General features: G+C 28.0%; 3 protein-coding genes across 3 annotated transcripts in view; 2 read left to right on the top strand and 1 right to left on the bottom strand.

Annotated features, from left to right (window-relative positions):
* The window catches only part of LOC117175871, a 25,122-nt gene extending 20,844 nt beyond the window's left edge, over positions 1-4,278 (top strand). Inside the window, exon 7 of the mRNA XM_033365673.1 lies at positions 3,463-4,278. Coding sequence (XP_033221564.1) covers positions 3,463-3,700 — 238 coding nt within the window. The 3' untranslated portion in view covers positions 3,701-4,278. The remainder of the gene's footprint in view (positions 1-3,462) is intronic.
* Positions 4,279-6,237: 1,959 nt separating this feature from the next.
* Positions 6,238-12,412, top strand: LOC117177394 (5-hydroxyisourate hydrolase-like). Its single transcript, XM_033368049.1, has 3 exons — positions 6,238-8,083; positions 8,265-8,389; positions 11,978-12,412. Exons 1-3 carry the CDS (start codon positions 8,069-8,071, stop codon positions 12,201-12,203), a joined length of 366 nt encoding a protein of 121 aa, XP_033223940.1. The 5' UTR covers positions 6,238-8,068; the 3' UTR covers positions 12,204-12,412.
* Positions 12,413-12,601: 189 nt separating this feature from the next.
* LOC117177101 lies at positions 12,602-18,447 on the bottom strand. Its single transcript, XM_033367592.1, has 3 exons — positions 18,343-18,447; positions 17,710-17,996; positions 12,602-12,883 (listed from the first exon to the last, which is right to left on the bottom strand). Exons 1-3 carry the CDS (start codon positions 18,382-18,384, stop codon positions 12,658-12,660), a joined length of 555 nt encoding a protein of 184 aa, XP_033223483.1. The 5' UTR covers positions 18,385-18,447; the 3' UTR covers positions 12,602-12,657.
* Positions 18,448-24,494: the final 6,047 nt, after the last annotated feature.

Below are 24,494 nucleotides of genomic sequence, written 5' to 3'. Positions count from 1 at the left end.
GCTGGGGGGGTAGTCCGTTTAGCGTGCAATCGACCATGATTTTTTCAGATTTTTTGGTCCAAAAATAAATTAGGCCAAAAACCGGCCTTACCGACTCTCCCCCTTTTCCGAAAAAATTTATCCAAATTCGATTTCAATAGTTTTTTAAACAATTAATTTAAGTTTTTTTTAAATTATAACATTCAATTTAGAATGGATAGTCCGAAAATATTTTTATTTTCATTTTAAAGAAATTTCAGAGTAAATAATTAGTTCAATTTTTGTCTTTTTTAATTAATATATTAGTCAGTTTAGAATGCGTAATTTGAAAATGTTGCAGTTAAAAAATTTTCCAGTTTTAATTTTTAAGCGTAAATTTTAATTTAAAGAAGTTTAGAATTCAGTTTTAAAAATAAATTTGAAATCGTTAATTATTATTAAAATTGAACTGTACTTTAAGATTTTAAAAGCGAATTATAATTGATTTCACAAGACGATTCGAATGAGTTTCAGTTGGAAAATATTATTAGTTAAACAAATATAGATACTAGATTGAAACTTTATCAACTATTTTTAAGTTGAAAATAACTTTAAATTAATATATTCATAATTAAATTATTTTATTAAATTTCAAATATTATTTCACTCTCAAATATGGTATTTATCCAAAACAATGATATTTTTCCTGTAACAGGGACTTTTTAAATTAAAAGAAAAAAAAATTAACAGAGAATTTTTCTGAATAATTAATTCTAATTCCAAGTTGCAAAAGGATATTTTCGAAAAAAATTCAAATTATGAATTGGAACAGCAAATTTGCCAGACAAATTTTGATTTTTAGTTGAAACGGAGAATTTTCAAAAAGGAATAAAATTCCGGATTTGAACAGGGCATTTTTAATTTTTAATCAATTTTGAGTTGGAAAAAGAGTTTATCCAGGAAAATAATAATTTTCAATGGAAAATAATAATTTTCAATGGAAAAGATGTTTTCAAACAAAAATATAATTCTGGGTTGAAAGGAGGTATTTTCGAAATAAAATTAAAATTATGAATTGGAACACGGAAGTTTACAAAAAATTCTAATTCTTAGTTGAAATGGAGAATTTTCAAAAAGGAATAAAATTCGGAATTGGAACAGGGCATTTTTATTTTTTAACCAATTTTGAGTTGGAACAATAATTTATCCGAGAAAATAACATTTTTCAATGGAAAATTAAATTTTTCAAACAAAAATATAATTCTAGATTGAAAGTCGAACGTATTTGAGCATCGAATTGGCGGGACTATGGTTTGTTGGATCATGGTTGAAACGGAAAATTTTTGAAAACGACTTAAATTCGGAATTGGAACAAGAAATTTTTCTAAAGAATTCTAATTCTGAGTTGAAGCAGGAAAATTTCGAATTTTAATCAATTCTGAGTTGAAACTGGTATTCATTCAAAAGAATTATAACTTTTCCTGGAATAGGGACTTTTTAAATTTATATAAATTCAGAGCTGGAACAGGGATTTTAAAAAAAAAAATGAATTCTAATTTTAAGTTGGAACAGGGAATTTTACCAAAAAATCTAATTTTTAGTTGAAACGGAGAATTTTTGAAAAGGAATAAAATTCGGAATTGAGATAGAAAATTTTTCAAACGAATTCTAATTTTGAGTTGATGCTGGGAATTTAAAAATTTTAATCAATTCTGAGTTAAAACTTAATTAATTAGTTAATTCTTAGTTGAAACGGAGGATTTTTAAAAGGAATAAAATTCGGAATTGGAATAAAAAATTTTTCAAACGAATTCTAATTTTGAGTTGAAGCAAGAAATTTCCGAATTTTAATCAATTCTGAGTTGAAACTGGTATTCATTCAAAAGAATTATAACTGTTTTTGGAAATGGACATTATAAAAATTTAGATAAATTCAGAGCTGGAACAGGGATTTTTTTTAAAGAATGAATTCTAATTTCAAGTTGGATCGGGATATTTTCGAAAAAAAATAAAATTGTGAATTGGAACAGGGAATTTTACAAAAAAAAAACAACTAATTTTTAGTTGAAACAGAATTTTCGAAAAGGAATAAAATTCGGAATTGGAACAGGAAATTTTTCTAAAGAATTCTGATTCTGAGTTGAAGCAGGAGTTTTTCGAATTTTAATCAATCCTGAGTTGAAACTGTTATTTATCCAAAAGAATTGTAACTTTTCTTGGAAATGGACATTGTAAAAATTTAAATAAATTCCGAGCTTTAACAGGGAATTTTTTTAAATAATGAATTCTAATTCCAAGTTGAAGCGAAATATTTTCGAACAAAATTAGAATTATGAATTGGAACAGGATATTTTACACAAAAATTCTAATTCTTAGTTGAAACGGAGAATTTTTGAAAAGGAATAAAATTCGGAATTGGAACAGGGCATTTTTATTTTTTAACCAATTTTCAGTTGGAACTGGAATGTATCCAGAATAATAATTATTCTGAGTTGGAACTGGGAATTTTCAAATTTTAACAAATTCCGAGTCGAGTACTAGAAATTTTCGAAAAAGAACAAAATTCTGAATTGGAAGAGGAAATTTTTCCAAAGAATTATAATTCTGAGTTGAAGCAAGAAATTTTCGAATTTTAATTAATTCTGAGTTAAAACTGGTATTTATCCAAAAGAATTATAATTTTTCTTGGAAATGGACATTGTAAAAATTTAAATAAATTCCGAGCTTTAACAGGGAATTTTTTTAAATAATGAATTCTAATTCCAAGTTGAAACGGAATATTTTCGAAAAATAATTAAAATTATGAATTGCAACAGGGATTTTTACAAAAATTCTAATTCTTAGTTGAAACGGAGAATTTTCGAAAAGGGATGAAATTCGGAATTGAAACAGAGAATTTTCAATTTTTAACCAATTCTGAGCTGGAATTAAAATGTTAACCCTCAAACAGTACACTCCAACTCAGCATACATAAACAGTACACTAGTGCGAATTTTTCTTTGCAATGTTAACATTAATTATTGAATATATTGAACATATAATAAACAACTAGCATATATCACACATATTTAACGTATATATTTAATATTTGTGGTGATAGTCCGCTGCAGCTGTGTTTGCGTACATACCAACAAAGTGAAAAATTGTCGGGTGCGAATTCGCACCAGTGTACCCTTTGAGGAGTGAATTGCTTAAAATGTTGGAATTTTGAATATTTTTAAATTCATTGATTGATTCTTCAATATATAGAACTAAAAGTGATAACTTAAAACTTAAAACTTCACTTTTAAAAGTTTGAAATTCAAGAGTTCGACTTTGAGTGTTTTAATTTGCAGTTCAATTTTGTTTACTTCAAATGAACAAATTGTTGGCTTCATATTTAGATTTTTAAGTTTCTTTGGCCTTAAAAAAGTGTTTGCGAACCGGGAATTTTTGTTTTCTTTGATTAAAACGGCCACCCTAAATTCTGGCTGTGAATTATAATGAAAATGGATTTGTTTGCAGCAATACCTCGAGTGCTGGCCGATGTGGCGATCTGATCAACAGCGAAAAAAATGCCCTGACGACAGGCCGCTACAAGCTCCATTTCGACGTGGACAAATATTTTTCGCTGAGAAAAACAGAAACTTTGTACCCCTTTATCGAGATCGTCTTCGACGTGAAGAACCCCGTCGTTGCTTATCATATTCCGATTTTATTGAGTCCCTTCGGTTACACGACTTACCGTGGATCTGACAGATGAGCTCCTTTTTTCTTCACAATTTATTCATTAGCTACATCAGTGGCGTCACTGCAAAAGTGGAAAGTCCCGAAAAATTTTCCAGGAGCCCCTTTGAAAATGAAAAAGAACGTGCCTATCTTTTTTCCTGGATCTCACCGAGAAATTAGATTAAAAAGATTTTTTTTCACTGTCAGAAAGCTTATTCAATTGAGCTTTTAAGTTTGAAATTTCCTCTCTAAAATGGGACCAGGAATATAATGAAATATTTACTGGTTCCCGAAATATTATATGAAAAATGTGGATGCGCTTCGAAGATGAAAATTAGTCGGTGGAGCAGGTTAAATTTTTTCTTATCTTAAAAGTTTTGATCAATTTGGAAAAATTATTTCTACTTATTTATTATAATTTCACATGGAATAAGGATTTTTTGACATGAAACGGGAATTTTCTAAAAGAATTAAAACTGAGATTTAGAAGAAAGGAGTTTGAAAAATCCGATCCAAGTGAAAAATAGGTCTTAATTCAGAAATTTCTACTTCCAAATTTTAGAAAGAGAGACTACTTCAATCAATTTTCAAAGTAGAAATAGTATTTTCAACAGAAAATATTTCTGAATTATAATATCATTTTTTTTTCACATTTTTCGTTAGGAATTTGCCTTCTTTAATGAAAATTCAACTTATTTGTGTTTCAAAGCTAAACCTTTTGTTTAAAAATTAATTTTTTGTTGTTGAAAGATTCGTCATTTTAAAATTGAAAATTCATCTCTTTTTACAAATTTAACTTCTTTCTTGAAAATCAATTTTTCAACTAAAAATTTAACTATTTTTTTAAGAATTCTTTTTTTTTTGTTGGGTAAGAATGAGATTTTTAACAGAAAATGTAACCATTCTATTTTTGGTTAAAAATTCAACTGTTTGGTTGAAAATTGATGCATAAACCATTTTTATTTCTCGAAAATTCATGTAATTTGTGGGAAATTCTTCTGTTTTGTTAAAAAATTGATGTTTATAGTTCAAAATTTAATCTTTTTGATATAAAGTTCAACTATTCTGATTGAAGATTTATCAAGAATTGGATTAGAACGGATTCTATTGGATTGAATTGGATTAGAGGTTGGAAAATGGACCTTTTCGTGTTCAAAATTGAATAATTTGGATGTAAATTTGCCTTTTTTCATTAAAAATGCATTTGTTCTGTTGTTCAGTTATTCCATAATTTAGTTAAAAGTTCACTTTATTACTTGCGCATTCATTTTTTTTTACTGAAAATTTAATAATTCAATTTTTTGTTGAAAGATTAATTTTCTAAATTGAAAATTCGTCTTTTTTTGTAAAAAAAATTAATCTTTATGGTTGAAAATTAATTTTTTTCAGCTGCAAATTTAACCGTTCAATTATGAGTGGAAAATTGATCTCTTGTTAAAAATTTGGATGTACATTTTTTTTTATTATTAAAAATTAATTTCTTTGAAAATTCTCGTATTTTGGTAAAAAAAACTTTTCGTGCAATTTTTTTTAGTATAAAATGATTTTTTTATAGAAAAGTTAATCTTCTTGTTCAAAACATTCTTACTTCTGTTAAAAAATTAAAATTTTCTAGTTAAATATTCATCTTTAAAATTAAAAATTCATCTCTCCGGTCAGAAATAAATTTACTTGGTTAAAAAATAAACTCTTTTGTTGAGAATACATTTTTTTATTGAAAATTTATTTTAATTAAAAATTAAATTCTTTGATTGAAAAATTAGATGTTTTCTCGAAAATTTGTTTCTTTTTTTATTGAAAATAATTGTTTTCTTAAGCTGAAAATGAAAATAGTCTTCCAATTGAATATCCCACAATTTTAGTTAAGGTCTTTTTTTTGCTTGTGTATTTTTTTTACTGAAAATTTAATTATTCAATTTTTTGTCGAAAGATTAATTTTCTAATTTGAAAATTCGTCTTTTTTTGTAAAAAATTTATCTTTATGGTTGAAAATTTCATCTTTTTGGTGGAAAATTGATCTTATCTTGTTAAAAATTTAACAGTTTGGATGTAATTTTTTTATTATTATTAAAAATTCATTTATTTCATTGAAAATTTGCGTACTTTTGTAAAAAAAAAAATTTTCGTAAAAAACTCGAATTTTTTGTTAGAAAATGATTTTTTTCTTTAAAAGTTAATCTCCTTGTTTGAAAATTCTTATATTTTTTTTTAAATCTAAATTTTCGAGTTTAATATTCATCATTTGATTTGAAAATGCATCTCTTAGATTAGAAATAAATTTACTTGGTTAAAAAATAAACTCTTTTGTCGAGAATCAACTGAATTCATTCTTTTTCAGGTCAAAATTCAATTATTTGCTTTGAAAATTTGTCTTCTTTAATTGAAAATTGAAAATTTGTTTTGAAAGTTAATCTTTTTGTTTGGAAAATTAATCTTATTATTTAAAAATTCATCTTTTTGGTTAAAAATGCAAGTATTTTAGTTAAATATTAATAATTTTACCTGAAAATTCTTTTGTTTGGTTCAAAATTTCACTATTACAGTTGAAGATGTATAATTTTATTTGAAAATTCATTTATTTTGCATTTTTTTGCTCTATTGTGTTCAAAGAGGTTTTTATTAAATGTTGTAATTTCAATAAATGTTTGCATTTTGCGACACATATTTATATGTTCCTTTTGTTTCACCGGAAAAATGGAAAAACTTGATTGCGAAAACCCGGGAAATTACCGGAAATTTGAAGTCGTCCGCCAAATAGCCACCCTGGTAGAGTGGGACTGACAATTCTGTTCGGGACTATGTAACTCTTCGAAAAAAATGCATCTAAATTTTACAAGTGCCATAAACGTGTTACATTTTTTGTTAAAAAATTAAATTTACCCATTTCCGGAACACAAGTACTTTGTTCACAGAAATGCATCTGAAAACGTTCTTAATTTCTACTTGAAAAGTATAATTAGAACTCCAGATTCCGAAACTCGATAATTCTTCCAATTTAACCCTCAAAGTGCTTATATGGTAAAAATCACGGTAAAGTGCATCGTGGGTGTTTCATACCCTAGCGTATTTAATCATGTATTATTTAACCCCTATTGAATATTTTGTTACAATCAAATTATCCTATATAGTTTAAGATATCTTTCATAAGGTAACGTTGATTTTATAGCCATTTATTTATTTCATGGGGTTTTTTACTTAAAAAGTCATAACTCACGCAATTTTAATGATTTTAACCTGAAAATTTATGACTACTTTTGAAATAGTGCACTTTCATAAGAAAATATTGTAACATGAGTGCTTTTAAAAAAGATATTTCTTTGCACAGTTGAAAAGTCAATTTTATGATAAAATTATGTATCAGATTTTTTGCTTTTAAATCGATTTATTATTATAAAAATTGAGTATCTTTGTTGTGGCCGTAAGTTATAAGCCGTCTACAAAGAAAAAAAGTATGAAATAAAAAAATATATATATACACACTGGGTGTCAGATACCCCATTTTTTTTACCTCCATTTTCAGCAGCCGCAGTACGCTAAACGACTTTACTTACAGTTAGTGTCTTCAAATAAAGCTAGATGGCGACACTTGCTGAATTTTTTCAAATTAAGTATGGTTTATAAGTGTTTGAAAATTGCTTGGGGTGTTTTATACCCACCATGCAATTTAAGATTTAATTTTAAAATCTCTTCTTTCAAATTGGATCAAAACTGTAGTAAAATATTTACTGGTTTTCGAATTATTATAAGAAAGACAGAAGCGTTTCCGAAATAAAAATTTGTCGGTTGAGTGGGACTGACAATTTTGGTCGCTTATGTAACGCTTCTCGAGAAAAACTTATATAAATTTAACAAGTGCCATAAACCTACGTGTTAAATTCTTTAATCAAATATCAAATTTACCCACTTTTTTTCGCTTTAGAGTGACGCCACTGAATTATTATACATCCTTGAAAAGTATAATTAAACCTCCAGCTTCCAAAAACATAATTATGTATATTCATTTTTTAGGCTAATTTTTATCCACTTTTCGAACTCTGTTGTATCCAACAGTGCCAAGTTTTTGTATATTTTATTTTTTTTTCTGCAGTACTTTACAGTTTCGAAATTTTGAAAAGATTGTGTAAATTTAAAAAAAAATAATTGCACTAAAATGAGGTTTTTAGGCATAAATAATAATGACTCGTCTAGCAGATATAAGAAAGTTTTATGATAAAAAATTATCAGCAGCCGATCAGTGGTGACGTGACAGTAAGTCACGTGATATTTTCTCAACGTGTGTTGGTTTACGGCTTTGCGCCACTGTGGCTTCAGCAGATAAGATCATGGTCGACATTTGTTGAGTAAAAGTAGTCAGTCAGTTGGTCGGTCATTAGCGTCCGTCTAGCCGTTCAAGTGCTTCATTATGACTGATAAGTCGGTAATAATTTCTCTTTTTATTCTTCAAAATTAACCTTTCAAACCTTAAATTTAATTGTTTAATAAGAATTGCCGCTTTTCTTTTAGTTTAAATTTCGAGTGATAGATTTTAATAAAGAAACTGTTGCCACAAATGAATTTACAGATTGTTATTGTTGCGATTGATGAGTTCGTATTTGCAGATTGTCCCTCAGAAAGCTCCGATCACTTCTCATGTGCTCGATACGAGCAGCGGCAAACCGGCCGCAAACTTGCCTGTGAGTTTGTTTCAATTTGTTGATCAACAGTGGACTCTGCTGAAAAAGAGGTGAGGAATTACTTATTTTTTACTGAAAAAAAAATCAATAAAAAGAACCAAATAAACATTAAAACTGTTGATATTATTTCTATCAAAAATATCTGCAATAACTACTTAGGGGCCTTATTTAAATTACGTAACGGCCCCCTATTTTTTAATTGTACGGAATTTTTACTTTCCAGAAAAGTTTTATTAAAATTTTAATAAGAAATTTGGTTTGATAATAAAAATATTATTAGAATTAGGCAAGATGTGCGAGATCATTTTCAAAATTCCCTGATTTTTCTTTGATTAACTTCGGATATATATTTCAAATTTTGCAATTTATTCATTTATTTTAAAGAAAAAAAACAAAATTTCCACTATAAAAGATGAATTTTTAACAAAATACTTGAATGTTCAGCAAAATAATTTAATTTTGAAAATCTTAGTTGAATTTTAAACCTAAAAAAAAACCCCCAACAAAAAAAGTGTCACCGATTATATTTCAATAAAAAAAAGATATTTATGCAAAAAGAGGTTTTTAAAACCCAAAACACGAAATTTCAATAAATAGATTTTTTGCCCAAGAAAGAAATGAAAGTTTATCTAAATTGTTGAACCTTCAAGGCTAAAAACGAATTTTTACTACAAAAATTGAATTTTCAAGCTAAAATATGACTTCAGCGAAAAATTAATTTTCCACGAAACGGATGCAATTTTACCCAATAAACGTAGAATTTTAAACCAAGAAAATTATTTTTTTACCAAAAAGGGAGAACTTTCAACTAAAAAGATCCTTAAAAAATAGAAAAATTAAATTTTCAGTTAAAAAAAAATTTTGAACAAAAAAAGAATTTTTGTCTAATCAATTAAATTTCCAACGTTCAATAAAAAAAATTTTAACAATGAGACGAATTTTCAACTAAAAATATGAATCGTGAAGAAGAAGATAAATTTCTTGACAAAGTGATTTAATCAAATCTTTCAAACAAAATAGTTGAATACTCAAGTAAAAAATAATTTTGGGCCAAAAAGATGCATTTTCACTTTAAAAAATGATATTACTACTCAGATGAATTTTTAAATCAGAGCGATAAATTGTCAAAAACAATAGTTGAATTTTCGGTTAAGAAAGATTTCAGTTAACTTTTCACGATCAAAATATGAATTTTTAAAAAAGAAATAAATTTCTACGAAAAAAATTGAATTGTCAATCTGAAAAGACGATTTTTTAACCAAATTATTGAATTCTTTACCGAATAGTTCCATTTGTATTAAAAAACAGATTAAATTTCTCTTAAAAGGGATCAAGTTTTATTTATTTTTTTTTCAAAAAGATAGTGGAATTTTCATCCAAAAAAGACTCAGGTTGACTTTTCACTATCAAAACATGAATTTTTCAACAAAAAATAAGTTTTTACGAAAAAACTTAATTTTATATTTAAAAAACGAATTTTTTCAAAGAAAAAGGATGATTTTTTAACAAAATAGTTCAATTCTCTACCAGATTGTTGCATTTTTATCCAAGCAAGATGAAGTTTGTAGTATAACAGATGAATTTCAGAAAAAAAAAACGACAAAATTTTTTTATCATTTGAACTTTCATCCAGAAAAGATTTCAGTTCATTTTTCAACACCAAAATATAAATTTAAAAAAAAAAAGGAAATTTCTTACCAAATAAATAAATGTTAAAAAAAGCAATTGAATTTTTAACAAAATAGTTTAATTTTCAAACAGTAAGTTGCATTTCACTCAAGAAAGATCAAATTTCTTCTAAAACAGATGAGTTAAAAAAATAACTTTAAAAAAATAGTTAAATTTTCACCCAAAGAAGATTCCAGTTCACTTTTCAACACAAAAATAATAATTGTAAACAATAAGTTAATTTTCTGCTAATCAATCGAATTTTCAATCAAATATTTGCATTAAAAAAAAAAGATTCTATTGAAAGAGGTAAATTTTTAAATCAAAAAAACAATTTTTCGAGAAAAAATAGTTGTAATTTATAACAACTACTTGTTTTTTCATTTTTTTTTTTTTTTTTGAAAATAGGGCTTTTCCCTTTTAAAACCCCATATTAGTTTCAAAAGCCCGAATTTTTCAAAAAATAAAATGTAGATTTTTGTAGATTTCAAGTAAAAAATTTAAAAGGGTTTTAATATTTGTGAAAGGCTTCAAAAGAATAACAAATATTATCTTAAGAGTCCCAGGAAAACAGAAAGTAATTTTTCATCTTGAATAATTATTTTAAAAGAATATTATAAAGCATTTTTTTTAATTTCCTGGATTTTCTAAAAATTTTAGGAAAAATGCAATACATATCTTTTAAAATGAATCGAATGTCCTACCATTTTCAAAAAATCCTGTAAATTTTAAAAGATTTCCTTCAAATCTTCCCGATTCTTTTTTGACAATTTTGAAAAACTTTTAAAATATTTAAATAATTTTATAACATGGAAAATCGTTTTTAATTTTCCTAGGCATCTTAAGAAAATATTTTTATTCTTTTAAAGTCTTTCACAATTCTTAAAAAGATCCTTAAGTTTTTTGTGCAATATGCAAAAATCAACATTTTTAAAAAAGTAGACTGTGGCTATTAGTACCGAAATTTTGGTGCGAATAGCCGAATTTTGTCGGTACATACACCGCGTTTAAATTATTTGAAATAATTTCAAATTTTGAATCTTTTTAAAACTTAAAATGATTCGAATATTTTCTACAGATAGTAAGCAAGATTTTCTAAAAAATGGAAGAAAAATTCGATTCATTTCAAAAGATGTTTAGAAGATTTTAAAAATTTCGAAAATAATTTTAAATTCGAAAAAATTTTAAATAATTTGTGTATTTCTCAAGATTTTGTTGTAAAATTTGGAAGCTTTTCAAGGCTGCTTAAAAACTTAATGTTTCAATTTTTAATGTTTTTAGCTGAAAATTGCTTAAAATAATATAATTTTGACAATTTTCAAGTTCATTAATTGATTATTCAATTAAAAACATTTATTAGCAAAATGTCTCACCCCCCCCCCCCCTTTGAGCTGTTACGTAATTAAAGTATGGTCCCTTAAAATAAAGTCTTAATTATTAGAAGAAAATGTAAATTATTCTTAAAAAATATATAGCAAATTTTTGTTTATAAATGTGTACATGAACACGAAATCGGCGTAAATATTTTGAATTTAACCTTTAACCTTGCTAAAAAAGTGCAAGATCTCTATCCGAAACTTTCCGTTTCTTTCAGAAATGTGCACCTAAAAATTCAAGCTAGTACAAATAGCTTGTAAATCAATTATAAATGAAATTAAGAGATTTTTTATCGAAGCTTTTCAGAAAGAATCTGATGCAGATCTCGAAAAGTTTCGAAAAGAAATAAAAAGTACAGTGAAACTCTTCATTAGCGCCGATTTTGGAGCTGACGGTAGGCGGGAACTAAGTCATTAAAGCCTGCTCCGCTTTTCTTTGTTCACGCTTGAGTGAAAAATGTAGATCCCGCGCACCCCGCGCAGCTCCTGTTACACCTACCTGCGGCGCGGCATCGATTCTCGGAAGGGCTATTGAAAGGTTTCACTGCATTCGGAATTTGCTAGAAAATTGTTGAGTCTTGAAATTTTTTTCAGCGAAACTAATGGTGATGGTCGGTGTAACGATCTCGTAGGGATTGAAAATTTCACCTCAGGAAGATACAAAGTCCATTTCTTTGTCTCACAATATTTTGAAACTACAAGCACTAAATCGATGTATCCTTTTGTAGAAATTGTGTTTGATATCGAAAATCCTCTGGATCACTATCACATCCCTCTTCTTCTCAGTCCTTTTGGCTACACAACTTATCGCGGATCCTAATTTTACTCTCTGAAATTGCGAAACTGAGCTTTACATAAAGTTAATAAATATTAGATATGTTTAGTTAATTTTTAATTTAATTTGTAAAAGCGTCAGGAATCTTATTAAACTGGCATTTTTTTTGACTAATATTAAATATGTCATACCGGTTTAATATACGATGATCAAATATTTATATAATAAAATTTGAATAAAAAAATTCATGCAAATTCTATATTATTTCAGTGAATTTTTGTGTTACCAAATTTATTCCTGCGGCGCAGAAAATTTTTGGAATTTCTATCCTAAAAAATAAGTTATGCTGTTGAAAAAATAATACAAATTTTAAACTCCAGATTTGTCAATTTCAAGCAGGTTCTATAGATTTAAAATATAAAGAAGCAATGTCGCTAAAACTTTTATTGAAAAATTATAACAATAAATATGATATAATCGTATGGACATAGAGTCTATCCTAGCTGGGAGGCAAGTAACTTCTCTCCTCGGTTTTTCCCTTTTGACCCGGTGGTAAGAAAGAACTCGGTCCACTGCCGCCTCCGGTACTTTTTGTATTTGCCCCCTTCACACCCCCCTTATTGTCCCCTCCGCCGACAGGTTGCGATCCTCGAGAGGGTGAACTTCCCGGCAATCCCGTTCCAAACTTGAAACTCGCATGGTTTCCATTTTCATCTGCTTTGTAGCTGTAATACAAATTTGCTTTTATTAATAAAAATAAATACCATCAACCGAGATAATAAATTATAGATCAGCATTTGAGCGTCCGGATTCCATAGCGTCCTTTGTCCTTAGGTCGTCGAACGACTCGCATTTATACCTACTTGAGTGTACCCCCACCATTGCTACCCCTCAGTTGCCTTCATCCAGTATATCTCGCGTCGGATTAGAGGATATACCTGGGATCTTAAAATTAGTAACCATTGTACTTAATATAATCCCTTTGCATTCTCAATGCTCATTCATAGAATTTCTATATATTACTCTAATTTAGAAAGTTTGCATGGAGAGAATTCAGGTAAAACCGTCGTGCCAGCTGAGGGAGAGTCCCTGCATTTCGGTTTGGTGTGACGTCCGCTCCGGTTTCGGTGCACGCATTACCCCGAACTTACAGAGATCAGTCGCTCCAAGAATTTAGTGTTGTATTTTTCTAAAATGCGCAAGCGCTGAACGTTGCCACAAGCGCCGCGTGCGCAAGACGTATCGACTATACTGTTGATCAAACGATTCGGCTTGTTCGGGGTAATGTTTCTTCCGAATCAGTGGAGCCGTTCCACAAAACGGAAGTGGCGCTATTCACTTTGTGATTGGCGCGACAATTGTACGTGCCGGGTGAACGGCTCTACCAAACTTCTCTCTGAGTAGAATTGAAATTTATTTTGTTTTGAAGACCTTTAAACCTTGAAATATTAATGCCTTTAGTTTGAAATAAAATAATTTTACCATATAAAGATTCTAAAGAAATTGACTTTCACGCAAACATAATTTGAAATTTATAAAATTTACATGGTACTTATTTGAAAATTGACTAATGGCACTATCTTACATATTATTCACTTTTTTTAAACGTTTTCATTTTAAAATTAATTACCCTTAATATATCTTCGATAATAATTGGTGCAGTATAACCATTTAAATGTTTATGAACAGTTTATATAACAAATACAGATTTTTGGGCAGTTACTTAAAAAATCAGTGAAAAAACATTAAAGTTTTATTTAAGCATCTTCAAAAATATATATTTTGTTGCACAATTTTTGGGATCACTCCAAATTTGTTTTTATTTTACATTTTTTTTTAATTATTCCGTAAAAAAAATTTCTGAACAAAAATTATTGAAAAATTTTCCAGAAATCTTGAGAAAATTTTTCATTATCTTTAATCTTTAAAAATCCTTAAATAGCTTTAAAATGTTGTTTTAGAATCTTCTAAAACCTACATTTTCATTTAAAATTTGTTGGAATCTTTTCAAATGTTAAATTATTATGATTTTCTTTTTCATTTCTAAATACCTCTTTTTATTTTAATTTTTCATAAAACTCTTAATCAACCTCGCAAAATAAAACAAATACCTAACTAAAAAAAAGTGCAACCTTAAAGAAAATAGTTAAATTTTAGGTTTAAAAATCAATGTTCCAAGAAGATTAATTGTCAACCAAAACACAACGAATTTTCTACAAACTATTTACATTTTTCTCGGAAGAAATTAATTTTCTAGCAAGATTATTTTTCTAGCAAAAATACGAATACAATTTTAGTCAAAAAAATTAATTTTAAAATAAAAAAGAACGAATTTTTAACAAAATAGTTGAATTTTTGACCAAAACAGATCAATTCGAATCAAACAAATGCCTTATTGAGTAAAAAATATGAAGTTTCTACTAAAACAAATGAATTTTCGAATTAAAAAGACGAATATTAGAAAAATAAATTTGAATTTCTAACCAAGAAAAATGAAATTTCTACAAAACTAGATGAATTTTTAAATTAAACAGACAAAATAAAAACAAGATAGTTGCGTTTTTTATCAACAACAAAAAAATTAAATTTGACTTTTTAACATAAAATATTTAAGAAAAGAAGTAAATCTATAATTATACTTGAGTTTACAACCTAAAGAAATTAGACATTTTTATTTTTTCTTCATGTGAAAAGTGGTATCATCCATCTTGGTATACAGATTTAACTTTAATTTTGTCCAATTGGATAACATAAATTTGTATAATAAAAACTCATTTATTTCTGTAATACCTTTATTTCAATTATTTCATTTTTGTAACCTTGTTTGAGTTTGTGGGACGAGTATGTGAGTTCAAATTTGAAAAATATATTTTAAATTTTCTGAAATTATTTGAAATTTTTATTAATAATTCTAATTTTTATAAAAATATAAAGTAGAAATTATTTTAATGTATCAATGAAAATAATCGTTCTTAGATTTTTATGTTGTAAACTGATTAATTAATTACCAACTGATTACTTTTTTCACAATATCAAACTTCACTAAAATTTAAAATTATACAAAAAATTTAAATCTTCGAATTATATCTCGCCCTTTAATATTACTCATAGTTATAGTAAATTCCACGTTACATGAATTCATTGAATAGATTTTTTGAGATTTTAATTCAGCGAAATTTTGTGCGGTAGAGAATTTTAACAAATAAATAGTTATTAGACAATTGGGTAAATGAGCAAGCGAGGGGTAAAGCGCTGTATGCAATGGTGGGGGTAACCTTAGCTTAGCAGTTTAAAATACGAGTCGGGCATCGGCGACGTCCTTAGCGCTTGGGCTCGCTCTCTCAGTACCCTATGAGTTTTTGAGACGCAAAAAATTTTCCCAAGTTGATAGTTTTTTTTTTTACTAAGAATTAAAAACTGGAAATTTTCATTGTATGGAAAGCAATAACTATAAACTAAACTCCCGAAAACTCGGCCATTTCGGGATTTCGGCTTTGTGAATTTCTATTGCAAGAAAAAATTCAGAAAGAGCAAAAAGTGTGAAAAAATGGGATTTTAGAGTTTTTGGCGCTTGTTATGATTTTTAAAGGTTTTTTTAAATCCAAATTGTTTCTAATAAATAAAATAATAATGTATACTCATTTAGTATATGTTTAAATAAATTGTTTCAACAATTCATTATTGTTTTTAGCAACATAATTATTTAAATAATTTCCGGGTGGCCTCTGGACCGGAAAACCGGGAAATAACAATGAATTTATTTCTTCACCGGGAATTTTACGAATTTTCAGGAGAAAAATCTACCAAAGTCCAATTTTAACAAAGTTTTTAAATAATTAAAGTACAATCTTCAATATTTAAACAATTAAAATGTAAAACCATTGAAAGTTGAAAATTGTTGATAAAAAAAAGTTTTATTTTATGAACTGTAAATATAAATAAATAAATAATTTTTTTAATGGATATGTACTTTAAGTATAAAGAACTGATTATTTATTCCGATAATTTTATTTTGAAGTAAAAATATTGTTTAAGTTGAAATTATTCAATTTTACACCATTTCATTTGAAATTTTTTACTTGATAAAAAGAATATAATATGAACTAAACTGTTTTGCATAGAAAGCTTTGAATCTATAGAATTTCAAAGAACTTTTAAACTTTTAACGTTACAATTTTAATTTTTAATTAATGTTTAATCAATCAAAAAATTTAATTAAATTTAATATTTAATAATAAGGATAATAAAAATAAAATAATAATTTAATTTAAAATATAAATGTATAAATAAAAATGTATAATTCGTAAGTGAAATTGTTAAATTTCGAATTAAATAAATATTGAAAACTTATTATTTGTAGAAAAAATTTAAGTAATTTTAAGAGGTATTTGTAAGTGTCGAAAAGATTTAGAATTAATTCTAAACTTGAAATGATTTCAAGCAATTTAAAGGAAATGTGTTAACATTTTGTTCAGAACTTCTATATATATTTTTTAAAATTAATTAAATTTTTTCCAGAATTTTTGAAAAATCCTGCATATTGAAAAAAATCCTTAAAATCTTCTACCTTATTTTTTTGGTAATTTTGGGAATTGCTTAAAATCTTTTTAAATTTTCTAACACAATAATTTTTCAAAATGAAAAATCATTTTAAATTTTCCTAGGAATCTTAAAACAATTTTTTTCATTCTTTTAAACTCTTTCAAAATTTTAAAATGATTCAAAATTTTTTTGATTTAAAATCTGAAAAAGTCTACTTTTTTTTTTTAATTCAACTGTGGTTATTGGCATGGAAATTTCTATACGAATAGCCGAATTTTGTCGGTAAACACACTTCGTTTAAATTATTTGAAATAGTTTCAAGTTTTAAATTTAATTTAAATCTTTCCAAAACTTCCAAATATCTCTTAAAATTACTCTAACTTTGTATACAAATAATAAGTGTTCTATGGTTATTTATAAATTCAAATTTAAGGATTTCTCTTACAAATTTGCAAGATTGTCTAAAATTTGTAAGAAAAATTTAATTAATTTTAGTATATCTTTAAAAGATCCAACAAAATTGAATTTTTTTTTTAATTTAGAAAAATTTAAAACAACTTCTAGATTTATCAAGATTTCAAAATAAAATATTTAAGCTTTTCCTGAATGCTTAAACCATTTAAGGAAAATAATTTAACAACTTTTAAGTTAAAAAAATATATTTTTTTGAATTTTTAATGTGTCCAGCTTAAAATTATTTAAAATAATATAATTTTGAAAATTTTTTAAGTACATTGCTTGATTCTTTATTTTAGAGAACTGAAAATATTAATGAGGATTTATATATTTGCTTGTACCGTCCATTTTATACGTGTAAATTATGGAGCGTTAGAAAAGACAATTTTTGAATTAAGAAACTTTTAAACTTAAATTTTATAAGTTTAAAATTCAAGAGTTCCAATTTGAATGCTTTAATTTGTTGTTTATTTTGTATTAATTTAAATGAAAAAATGTTTAGAATAGAGTTCGGGTAGTCGGTAGTAAACCTAGAACCCCTGGTAAAACTTACTTGACAGAAATTGCGAGGCCTTCTGGGCTTTTATAGCCTAAGCTGCCCTCGACAACAAGAATGGTTTCATCCCCTACTTTTTTAAACGATGTCACGTCTTCCCTCTGCACTCCATTTTCAGCGTTTCCGGCTGGCTGCTTGACAGGTTGTTGTATAACGCTAGGTTTTCCTTCGCGCGGAAGTGGAAGCGCGTATGCGCCCGATCCTCGAGCAAAGGGTGGTGCTTTTTGGTTCGGTGATAATACATCCGCCTTCACGGTCGTGATAACGATCAAAGAGCACAGCACCTGAATGTACCATTTTCATTAAATCCGCTTTCATTTTTATACGTTTTTTAAATGTAATTTTGCTCTATTCACCAAATTGGGTCTTTTTTAGTTTTTCAGTTAACACATTTCACATTAAAAACTTTTTTTTTAATTTTGAAGCATTTAAAAAATATTTTCTACCGAATAAAGCAGAGGAACCAAATGTGGATCAGTGATGTTTAGTGTACAAATAAGTTCGAAATTATTTGTTATATAATTCATTAGGTATTACATTTTTCATTAATCAAAATTTGTGTATATAAATTAAAAGCTTAAAAAAATTGATCCACGTCTGGTTTCTCTACCTTAAAAGTGAAAAACGTACCACATATGTTAAAAAAACAGAAATAATTGCACTTTGTCTCATTATGAACGCACGTTAATTAGACAGGAAATAAGGATTATTTTTAACTTTGACTACATATCGCGCGATTCGAGATCCTAGGTCTAGTAGCGTCTGCCATTCTGCCGTTGGTACTTTTATAGTCTGTATTACCCTCTCCGATCCCAGATTCTAGAACAAGAAGGATCGACACATCGACAGGAGACGTAGGTCACGTCGGAGTGCATGCAGTCAGTGCACGACTTTTTTGACTTGAAAAGGTTCATTTACATTTATTTTGCAAATATTATGAAACACGCAGCTTAAACTACAGAACCTTGTTTTATTTTCAAATAAGTATTTAAACTTACAAGTTTAGGCATTAAACAATGTTTATTTTTAAATATCCAAAACCTTCATTATTCATACGTGTAACATAAATCACGTTTTAATATGTACAAGTAAAATTTTGAAACAATCCACTTTTTTCAAAAAAGTGTGCACTTAATAAAAAAAAGCATATTTTTGCCAATTTAAAAACAATTATAACTTAACCCTTCATGTTCTTATAGGGTCGATACGATCCATCGATCAATATTAATATGAAATATTGTCAAGAATATGCTGACGAGCCATGATTTTTTTTTTGGTTTTACGTAAATAAATACTACAGTGATTAAGAAAGTAATAGTTTCTGTTTACTGCGGATTTCTTTCTTTTTATCACTCAAAAAATTCTGGTTAAAAATGCTGTAAAAAATAATCGTAATTTTCCCATAAGGAAGTATGTCAATTTTCCCTTACTTTTGAATATCCTATACACGTGGAGAATCCCATACACTGGTAGAGAAAAACTTCCAGTCATGTATGGAACTTTGATGCGCGGCTGCAGAATGCGCATCTGAGTGAAGCGCGCATGTGCGGTAACCATGGTGAATGGAGGAGAGAAATATAATACAATCATGGCGTCAAGCGTCTAATTCAAAATAGTTTCAGTACACACTTGTGAAACATTTCGAAGTTGTGGTAGTGAAACACTTCACGATTGTGAGTGCAAACAGATTCAGCGGAATTAGAATTTTTTCACAAAAAGAAGGAGGCAAGAGGAGAGGGAAAATTTTAGAAGAGCGTCTAATTAACTATAGTTTAAGTAAACACTTGTAGACCTTTTTGTATTTGAAGCAGTGAAACAGTTTATATATTTTGAATGGAATAAGATTCAGTGCAGTTAGACATTTTTCAATGCAATGTAGTATAAGTATAGTTTTAGATTATTTCAATAAAATGCTTTAAAATTAAAAAAAAATTCAATATTGGCTTTAATTTTATGGGAAAAATGCAAACTGGATATGGAAAAAATACAACCAACGTATAGTACAATTGGCATTTTTCTCATACCCAAGTACGTACGACTATATTTTCCCATGCCGATGTATCGAAAAATTAAAATGCGTGTATGGGTTAATTACTGCCAATTTTTACATTTTATTTCTTCAAAACTTTGGGGGTGCTTAAAATGCAATCATACACAAAAGTTGGAAAACGAAAATGTCAGTGACTTTCTAAGAAAGTAGATACTCGCAATAAGTTTTTTAGTTAAAAGGTGCGAATGTAAATTGATGAGATTATCAGAATCAAAAATACGAGCGAGATATATCGCAAGAAAATTATGCAATTGTAAATGCCCCCTATTCTTCAATCCCCAAGCGATTAAATCATATGACTACTCGACAGGAAAGGAATCAAGCTCGAGGAATGATTTATTTTTGAAACCAGAACATGGCAATAGTCGTGGGATAAGAAGATGATCGTGAAATGTTTATTCTTGGGCAACTGAGCAAGAAGCTGAGCTATACATAAAAGCAGTCAAGTCAAGAAGAACTTACGTGTGCCCTTCGATACCTCGATGAATTCGTGTCGGCATCGCTACTGTTTGGAATGTGGGTTCGGGAGACACAAATGTCAGGGAGGATTGGAACTATGTGGAATAGATAATAGGCTATAGACTACAGACTATAGCCATTAAGAATGAGGCATCCTATTAAAGGTTCAAAGAGCCTGCTGGCCTTTGACGACTTCAGCTGGAGACAATAAATTTTCAAGCTATCGGCAAATAATTGCCACCATATATAGACAAATAAATTAACATACATTAGATGCTATTGTTTTGGAAGTCGCTATGATCGCACGCGGACAAAATTTATATTTCAAGAAGAAAATTTTAGAAAAAGTACATAAACGAGAATCGGTTTAAATCGGAATGTTAGTAAAATTCACATTGGAGTTTCTTCGCGATGAAATTTTGAGATTATAACACCTGAAAAAATCTATCACCTTTCATTTTTAGGATTAAACTCTCACTTTTACGAATAGTAATAATATTATATAAATTTTGCGAATAACAAGCGTCCTCCTTTCAAAATGAAAGGAGGCCAATCCAGAACTTTTCGGTTCATAGCTATCATTAAATTATGCTTATCTACTATTCAATGTTCATTTTTTAAAAGAAACAATGGAATCTTAAGTACAAGCCACAATAAATTACTAATTCTCTTAGTTATCTCTTATTCGATCATTTGTAATTAAAGTTACAAGTGAAAATATCCACTTTTTACGTGGAAATCCACGTAACTTCATTGAATCAAAATCCGAAAAAGATGGCATAAAAGTCAATGTAAATTCATTTAAACACGAAAAGATCTAGATGCAAATTTAATTCATGTTCCACGTGGAAATTCAGGTAGAATTCTGCATCGACATTTATATGGAAATCCAAGTGAATTTATTCAAACACATGGAAATCCACATGGATATTTTGAGCACCTTCCACGTGAAATCAATTAAGTAATCTCGAAAAACACCCTTCGATATGTACGCGAATTCATCCAAAAACATGAAAATTTGAAAAATCTCTTATGTGAAATCGAAAAATCTTGAAAAATGCGACTCGAAACTTGCATGTGAATTCATCCAAACACATAGGAATTTGTAACACCTCCACGTGAAAATCAAGCCGCGTCCTTTTCAACCCCAAAAACATCCCTCTAAGTTTATAACGAAAATCTACGTGAATTCATCAAAATGTGTAGAAATTCACATGGAAATTTGAAACACCTCCCACGTTAAAACAAGTGATCTCGAAAAACGCCCCTCGAAATTTGAATGAATTCATCCAAAAACATGGAAATTTGAAACACCTTCCACGGTAAACACGGTAACCGTTTTATTTCAAGAAAAAAAAACCTCGGTCATTTACGGGTTCGCAAACATTTTTCACGGTCAATGATATTTAAAAAATCGAACGCTAAAGCTAAAACATTTTGTCCATTTGAAGTAATAAAAACTGAACTGCAAATGAAAACACTCAAAAGTGAAACTCTTAAATTTTTAACTGAAAATTGAAGTTGTTTCATTTAACAAGTTTGTACTCAAGTGTTTAATAATTTACACGTGTAAAATTGAAGCTACTAACACTTCTTAACAATTTTAACTTAAATGAAGTTAAACTGCCAAATTAAACTTTTATACATTCTAGAGTTCAAAAATTCAGATTCAGTTCCAAAAATGTAAATTCACATTATCATTTTCAATCCTCTAAATTGAAGAATCAATCAATCAATGAATTGAATAATGCTCAAAATTATAACATTTTAATTAATTTTAAGTTGTACTTCCAGCTCAGAATTAATGAAGAATTGAAGATTCCCTTTTTAAATCCGAAATTTTAAATCTTTTCCCAAATTCTCCATTCTCAACGAATTGTTAGAATTAGATTGTTTTGTAAAATTCCTTAATTAAAAATTGAAAATTCCTTGTTCTAATCCAGAATTTTTATTCTTTAAGAAAATTCTTTATTTCCACTTAGAAATAAAATTCTTTTGAAAGCATTTTAATTATTTTCGAAAATTCTCCATTTCCACTAAGAATTAGAATTTTTCTGTAAAATTACCTGTTCCAATCCACAATTAAATTTTTTTTCGAAAATATTCCGTTTCAACTTAGAATTCATGCTTTAAAAAATTCCCTATTCCATCTCGGAATTTATTTAAATTTTAAAATTCCCATTTTCAAGGCAAATTATGATTCTCTTGGAAAATTTTCTGTTCTAATTCAGACTTGTGTTCCTTTTCGAAAATTAATCTTATGCTGGATATATTCCAGTTGCAACCATAAATTTGTTAGAAATTTAAATTTTTCCGTTCATAATTGAAAGTTACATTATTTTGATGTCTACATTTAAACATTTCTTCAAATTAATTTGTCTTTTTATAACTCTGCCAAATTAAAGAGATTTTCGTAAAATCTTCCACATTCATCTTTGAAAATTTCGTAAATCGTTATATATATTTCCAAATATTTTCTCAACATTAGTTTATTAAAATAAAAATCATTTCCAATTTTCCTAGGAAATATTTTTTATTCTTCTAAAGCCTGTAAGAATTCTTTAAAATCTTCCAAATATTTTGTTCGAATTCTGCCAAAATCTAAATTTTTTTAAATTAGGCCGTGGCCTATTTGCGCTGAAATTTTGGTACGAATAGCGGGATTCTTTGGTTCACGGAGACATTTTTTTTTAATTATTTGAAATCATTTCCAATTTTGAATTTTTTCAAATTTTCTAAATATCCCTTTAACTTAATCGAAATTTTGAATATTTAATTTATCATTAGTGATTTTAAACAGATAGTCAGATATTTATAAATTTTAAGTAACTACTCTTTTTCTTAATCGAAAAATTTCAAATTGCATGGTTTTAAAATGGAATATTTAAGAGTGAAATTAGATTTGAAATTAAATAAAAGCCTTCAATTATAAATATACTATTTTGCAGCTATTCTTAAATTGAATGTGGTTTATATAGTTTTAAACATTCATATTTGTTTAGCTAATACGACTTTTCAATAGAAACAGTTTAATTTTTAACGTTAAAATGTGGACATTATAAAATCGTGAACGAATCCGAATCATCTTGAAAAATTAATTATTATTTTTTTAAATCTCAAAATACAGCTCAAATTTTAAAGGCCAATTATTAATTTATACTATGCAGTTGGTCGACTAAAAATGTTTTTCTATAAAAAAATCTTCGATTTTAAACGCTTCTAACTTTGAATTATTTAGGTTTTCAAAACTGTATTTTAAAATTCTTATATTGAAATGTACGCTTAAAAATTAGAAATCTAAAATGGAAAATGTTTAAATTGAAAGGTTTTCGGATTACGCGTTCTAAACTGAGTGACATCATAATTCAAAAAGATCAAAATCAAACCGGAAAATCAGGCCGGATCTCGGAATGGCCGTAATGAGGCGTTGACCAATCAGAAACGTTTTGCGGAAAGAGTGTCATTCTCACGCCGAACTAAACCGAAATCATTCGAAGTGTTTGAAATTTTTAAGTTCGCGCCAAAAGGCGTTCCGTTCATTTCCAAAGTTGGCAAACACATGAACCGGAACATCAATCACAGAGCACCTTTGACAAGAAGGCACTGTTTCGTCTTGCCGAAGGTGCTCTGTGATTGGTGGTTCGCTCATTCCGGGTTACGGTCATTCCGTTTCATGTGTTTGACAACTTTGGAAATGAACGGAACGCTTTTTGGCGCGTACTTAAAAATTTCGAGAACTTCGGCTGAGTTCGACGCGAGAATGAGACTATTTCTGCGGAAAGTTTCTGATTGGTCAACACTTCGTTCCAGCCATTCCGAGATCCGGCCATTCTGGTGCATGGACTGGAGGTCTTATTATTGAAAAACCGGTAAAAATTTAATGTTGGAAGGATTTTTCTATAAAAAATTGTAAAATCCCGGTAAAAAAATTAATACACGGTCATTTCCCGCCCCAGCGGCCAATCTGTTCAATCAAGTGATCTCGAAAAACGCCCCTCGCAATTTACATGAATTTATCCAAAAACATGGAAATTTGAAAGCCCTTACACCTTACGTCAAGTAAGATCAGAAAACGCCCCTTGACATTCACATAAATTCATTCAAAAACATGGAAATTTGAAAGACCTCCCGCGTTACATCAAGTAATCTGAAAAAACGCCTCTTGAAATTTATATGAATTCATCCAAAAACATAGAAATTTGAAAGACCTCCCATGTTAAATCAAGGGGCCTCGAAAAATGCCCCTTGAAATTTACATGAATTCATCGAAAAA

The sequence above is a fragment of the Belonocnema kinseyi genome, chromosome 7 (genome assembly GCF_010883055.1).
Source record: "Belonocnema kinseyi isolate 2016_QV_RU_SX_M_011 chromosome 7, B_treatae_v1, whole genome shotgun sequence".
Classification (NCBI taxonomy): domain Eukaryota; kingdom Metazoa; phylum Arthropoda; class Insecta; order Hymenoptera; family Cynipidae; genus Belonocnema; species Belonocnema kinseyi.
This window is presented reverse-complemented; position numbering and strand designations above follow the sequence as displayed.